Source organism: Pristiophorus japonicus, chromosome 10 (genome assembly GCF_044704955.1).
Source record: "Pristiophorus japonicus isolate sPriJap1 chromosome 10, sPriJap1.hap1, whole genome shotgun sequence".
NCBI classification, from domain to species: domain Eukaryota; kingdom Metazoa; phylum Chordata; class Chondrichthyes; family Pristiophoridae; genus Pristiophorus; species Pristiophorus japonicus.
The window spans coordinates 213,751,557-213,757,833 of NC_091986.1; the positions used below are offsets into that span (position 1 = coordinate 213,751,557).

Here is a 6,277-nt window from a genome sequence, read left to right on the forward strand (position 1 = left end):
AATCCACGCACAGGCATCTTCCACCCTTCAACATGTAGTTCTGGATCTGGAATATTAGGTCCTTCATTGAAGCACCTGTGAACTCATCCTTTTTTGGCATGGCAGCAAGTCACCTTCATTTTGAGGGACTGCCTATGATGAAATAAGCGGTCAATAAACTGTTCGTAAAAGGATGAGAGAACAGGTAGATCATAAAGTCTTGTCTGTGGGCAGTGGACAAACGTGGGTGTATAAAGCAGAATGGTTTTGCAGAGTTAGTTGAAGAGCTCGATAGAGAGAAGCCCAACACTACTCCTGTGTACTGTATAGATTGATCACCCGTGCTGTATGTGAATCAGTCTGTTCGGTATACTCCAGCATCAAGTGTCTCGTCCGTACTCGAAGCACATCGTTGTGAAGGAAGGAGGTTGGCCCACAGCTGGCTCAACCTTTGCCTCAAAGTCAACACGGATTGTTATTTAATACAATTACACAGGATTACACAGGATATACAGCACAGAAACAGGCCATTCGGCCCAACCAGTCCATGCCGTTTATGTTCCACTCGAGCCTCCACCCGTCTTTCCTCATCTAACTTTATCAGCATAATCCTCTATCCCCTTCTGTTTATCTAGCTTCCCCTTAAATGTATCGATACTATTCGCTTCAACCTCTCCCTGTGGCAGCGAGTTCCACATTCTCGCCACTCTCTGGGTAAAGAAGTTTCTTCTGAATTCCCCATTTTGATTACTTGGTGCCCATCTTATATGGATGTCCTCTCGTTATGCTCTTCCTCACAAGTGGAAATGCTCGGTGTGTGTGTTTACTCGATCAAAAGCGTTCTTAATTTTAAAGAGTTCTATTAGGTCTCCCCTCAGCCTTCTCGTTTCAAGAGAAAAGAGACCCAAGCCTGTTCTATCCTTTCCTGATGGGTTCAACACTTGTATTTTTTACACAGAGTACATATCATCTTTCACTTACCTCGTCTGTATCATCGGGAAAGTAGACTTTGTGGAATATCTGAGTGGTTTTGTGCTGAATAGCCTCCACTTCTACAAGGTGAGGTGGATACTTACGGGAGCCGTTCCTGCAAGTGGTCAACAGGAAAGATGGAGCAACTCTGTGAATCTCATTTATAAAAGAAAGACCGTTCATTTATTTAGTGCCTTTCACATCCTCAGGACACGTCAAAGCGCTTCACCGCCAACGAAGTGCTTAAGTGTAGTCATTGTTGTGAAGTAGGAAGTACAGCAGTCAATTTGGGCACAGCAAGCTCCCACAAACAGCAATGAGATAATGGATAGATCATCTATTTTTAGTGATGTTGGTGGAGGGGTCAATATTGGCCAGGACCCCAGGGATAACTACCTGTCATGTATTCAACCAGCATTGTAACCCATGTATAATCTGACCGAAGTTGTACACTGAGAACAATGACCACAAGGGGGTGAACTTGTGGGAGACACTCCTAACCTGGACCTTCAGGAAGCTCCGCCCACCTTCATCACTTGAGTGCTAAGGAATAAAGGACAGGTCACAGACTGACCTTCTCTCAAGCATGGGCCTCGTGTGCATTTATACTGTATAGTAAGGACGTATCAATGGCGACGAGAAACTGGGATTTAAACCACGTGAGCATGGCCACTAGCAGAACAGACGAGAGGGACTGTGTTAAGGAATGGTTGGGACAGAGATTCAACATTGTTAAAGCAGCACACAGTTCTCCAGGCAGACAAGGGCAATCGGGCATGCCCCAACATGTAGTCGAACCCAGAGGGGGAGTTCGACAGAGACAATGGCAAGCTGAACGGCGATTCACACCATTGCAAGGGACAATGCGGCCAGTAATGGGGCCATCAACACCTGTTAATGGCGCACTCAAGGACAATAACAGGGGCAGTCAGGGACGATCGACTGGCAAGGGACCTTTTGTTTCCAACAGCAGCTCATGTTGGAGGCATGGAGGCACACACTCAGCCGGAGTTTGCAGAGATGAGCAAAATACATGCAGAAATGAACGCTGGGGGAAATCGCTGGAAGCTGAAGTTCAGAGAGTTCATGTGGAGCACATACACAGTTCATACACCAGGACGCCACCGATAATGATGAAAGTGCTCCTCAATGGCATCCCAGTATCAATGGAGCTAGACACAGGGGCCAGCCAGTTCCTGATGGGTATCAAACAGTTCGAAAAGTTGTGGCCGTCCAAGGCCAGGAGTCCAAAATTATCGCCGTTTGACGCACAGCTACAGACTTACACAAAGGAGATCATTCCGGTGCTAGGCAGCGTCACGCCACAAAGATTCGGAGAACAGGTTGCCACTCTCTGTTGTCCCGGGGGACGGTCCCGCACTACTGGGGAGAAGTTGGCTTGCTGTCATGAACTGGAAATGGGGCGATGTCAATGCAATTTCCTCTGTGGAGCGAGTATCATGCTCACAGATCCTGGACAAATTTGACTCATTATTTCAACCCGGCATTGTCACTTTCATGGGGGCCAAGGTAGTGATTCACATAAACCGGGACGCCAGGCCAGTACACCACAAGGCCAGAGCAGTGCCGTACGTGATGCGGGAAAAGATAGAAGGCGAATTGGACCGCCTGCTGAGGGAAGGCATCATCTCGCCAGTCGAATTCAGTGACTGGGCGAGCCCGATTGTGCCGGTGCTCAAGGCGGATGGGTCGGTCAGGATATGTGGTGATTACAAGGCCACCATCAATCATGTGTCACTCCAAGACCAGTACCCACTACCGAGAGCAGAGGACCCCTTTGCGAAGCTATCCGGTGGCAAACTTTTTTCAAAATTGGACCTGACCTCAGCTTACATGACCCAGGAGCTGGCGAGTGAGTCGAAGAAGCTGACTACCATCACAACACACAAGGGGTTGTTTGAGTACAACAGGTGTCCGTTCGGGATTTACTCGGCCGCCGCGATCTTCTAACGAAATATGGAAAGCCTCCTCAAGTCGATTCCAGGGATGGTGGTTTTTCAGGACGACATCCTCATCACGGGTTACGATACGGAAGAACACCTCCACAACCTGGAGGAGGTGCTACGCAGACTGGACTGGGTAGGGCTGCGACTGAAAAAGGCGAAGTGCGTCTTCCTAGCTCCAGAGGTGGAATTCCTGGGGATGAGGGTAGCAGCAGACGGGATCAGCCCGTCCAAGACGGAACCGATCCAGAGAGCACCCTGACCCCGTAACACGACGGAGCTGCGTTCGTTCCTGGGGCTCCTGAACTATTTTAGTAACTTTCTTCCCAAATTGAGCACGCTGCTAGAGCCGCTACATGTGCTACTACGCAAAGGTCGCGAATGGGTCTGGGGAGACAGCCAGGAAAGGGCTTTTAATAGAGCACGCAATTTGTTATGTTTCAACAATCTGTTAACGCTATATGACCCATGTAAGAAACTTGTGTTACCATGCGATGCGTCGTCCTTTGGGGTCGGGTGTGTGTTGCAGCATGTCAATGCCAAGGGTCAGTTACAGCCAGTAGCCTATGCCTCCAGAAGTCTGTCCCAGGCAGAAAGGGACTACGGGATGGTAGTAAAGGAGGCGCTAGCATGTGTATATGCGGTAAAGAAAATGCACCAGGACCTGTTTGGCAGGAAATTTGAGCTGGAGACAGATCACAAACCCCTAACGTCCCTTTTGGCCGACAACAAGGCCATAAATGCAAACACATTGGCCCGCATACAGAGGTTAGCCGCCTATGACTACACAATTCGGCACAGACCGGGCACCGAAAACTGCACTGATGCACTCAGCAGGCTCCCACTAGCCACCACTGAGGGGGCAACCGAGCATGCTGCTGAGATGGTCATGGCTGTTGAAGCTTTCAAAAGCGAAGGCTCACCCGTGACAGCCCGTCAGATTAAAGTCTGGACAAATAGAGACCCGCTATTGTCTCTAGTCAAGAAATGTGTCCTGAATGGGGACTGGGCAGCCACGTACAGGGCATGCCCTGAGGAATTTAAACCATTTCACAGGCACAGGGATGAACTCTCGATTCAGGCCGATTGCCTACTGTGGAGAAACCGCGTAGTCATGCCCCAGATGAGCAGAGAGGTTTTCATCAGAGAACTCCACAATGAGCACCCAAACATTGTCATGATGAAGGCAATTGCCAGGTCACACGTTTGGTGGCCAGGGATAGATGCATACCCAGAACTGTGTGTTCACAGGTGCAACACGTGTGCCCAGCTGGGCAACGCACCCAGGGAAGTCCCCCTTAGCCCCTGGTCCTGGCCTGCCAAGCCTTGGTCACGCATCCATGTGGACTACACAGGTCCTTTCATGGGAAAAATGTTTTTGGTTGTAGTGGACGCCTACTCCAAATGGATCGAGTGTGAAATTTTAAATTCAAGCACATCCTCTACCACGGTAGAAAGTCTATGGGCAATGTTCGCCGTCCACGGTCTACCGGACATCTTGGTAAGTGACAATGGGCCGTGCTTTACAAGCATTGAATTCCAGGACTTCATGGCAGGCAATGGAATTAACCATGTTAGAACGGCACCGTTGAAGCCGGACTCAAAACGGCCAGGCAGAACGAGCAGTGCAGATAATCAAACAGGGGATGCTCAGAATCCAAGGGGGTTCCCTACAAAGCCGCTTATCACGCCTCTTATTGGCCTACAGATCCCGACCACACTCGCTCACAGGGGTTCCACCTGCAGAGCTGCTAATGAAAAGGACACTCAAAACCCGGTTATCCCTTATACACCCCACCATGAAAGAAATTGTCAAGATCAGGCGCCAGTCACAATGTGACTACCATGACAGGAATGCGAGGGCGCGATGTATTGATGTCAATGACCCTGTTTTTGTCCTCAACTATGCTGCAGGGCCCAAATGGCTCTGTGATTGCCAAAGAGGGAAATAGGATTCTGGTAGTTAAACTTACCAATGGACAAATCTGCCGCAAACACGTGGATCAAACAAAAAGGAGGTAGAAGAACACGACATAGAGTTCACTCCACCACAGTTGACCGAACACCGGAATCAAAGGGAGGAGAGACCAGTCACTGTGGGCAGTCCGGATAGGCCTGAGGCACTGCAAACAGCAGACACTCAGACCAGCGCCCAGCAACCGGAGCCCCAACTCAGGCGCTCTTATAAGGGAGCGTAAACCAGCAGAGAGACTCAACCTGTGATCCCAATAAGACTTTGGGGGGGGGGGGGGGGGAAGGTGATGTCATGTATTCAACCAGCATTGTAACATGTATAATCGGACCTAAGTTGTACACCGTGAGAACACTGACCACTAGGTGGGAGACACTCCTAACCTGGACCTTCAGGTATAAAAGGGGAAGCTCCACCCACCTTCATCACTTGAGTGCTAAGGAATAAAGGACAGGTCACAGACTGACCTTCTCTCAAGCATGGGCCTCATGTGCATTTATACTGTATAGTAAGGACGTATCACTACCCTGCTCTTCAAAATAGTGGCATGAGATCTTTTACATCCACCTAATTACATAAAAGTCATACAAGAAAGTTGTGCCCCTTATTAAGTCAGAACCTCCTGGGATTAATGATTAGGCATGGGGTCTTGAGGTTTCAGTCAGTTGTGAGGGGGGGTTGGGGGCGGAGTTCCTGCTCATGGATCCCAAGGAATGAATTACTCTATTGACGTAACAGGATGGTATTTTAGTACTATACAATCCAATAGTACATTGGGCAATGGTTTCCTTTGGGTAGCTCACACTGTCTGTTAGAAGACTCTGCAGGGAGCGTTAGATACTTCAATCGGTGGACTATCCTTATGGAAACTATAAATACACATAGTAAATGAGAAGGCCACCAACCCCCTTGATACTTGGGGGGCAGAAATTGGCCTGGTTTGCACCTCCTGTTAGCGCCTGCAGGGGGTAGTAATGGTGCGCTATGAGGTTACCGACCGAGCGCGGTGAAATCACCGACCCCCGTGAACTTCGCTGGCGGTTTTCCACTGGTGCTAACACTTAGCGCCTCGCTCTCTAACGTCCCGTAGATCGTGATGTCATCCCGTGCGCAGTGCCCTGTTACCGCCCCGATGCAATATTCGCTCCCGCCACCTGCATCGGCGGGCGTCGTCACCTTGGGGGAGCGATAATTAAAGGCGGCGGTGGTCAGGTTGGGCAACATTTATTTACACCCCATTCTGGTGCCTCCCAATTTCCTTAGTCCCCATGTTTGCTCAGCCCCGCACTCAAAGTCTCAGGGTACTGGGGCTGCTATACACACAGCACAGGTGCCAACACAGACAGCACGATGATTCATTCACTCCAGCATTGGCCCTACCCTTTAAGGG

At 49.7% G+C, this 6,277-nt stretch overlaps 1 protein-coding gene across 1 annotated transcript in view; it reads right to left on the bottom strand.

Annotated features, from left to right (window-relative positions):
- Positions 1-6,277, bottom strand: part of myo7aa (myosin VIIAa) — a 253,612-nt gene that overhangs the window by 40,988 nt on the left and 206,347 nt on the right. Inside the window, exon 41 of the mRNA XM_070892552.1 lies at positions 961-1,066. Coding sequence (XP_070748653.1) covers positions 961-1,066 — 106 coding nt within the window. The remainder of the gene's footprint in view (positions 1-960; positions 1,067-6,277) is intronic.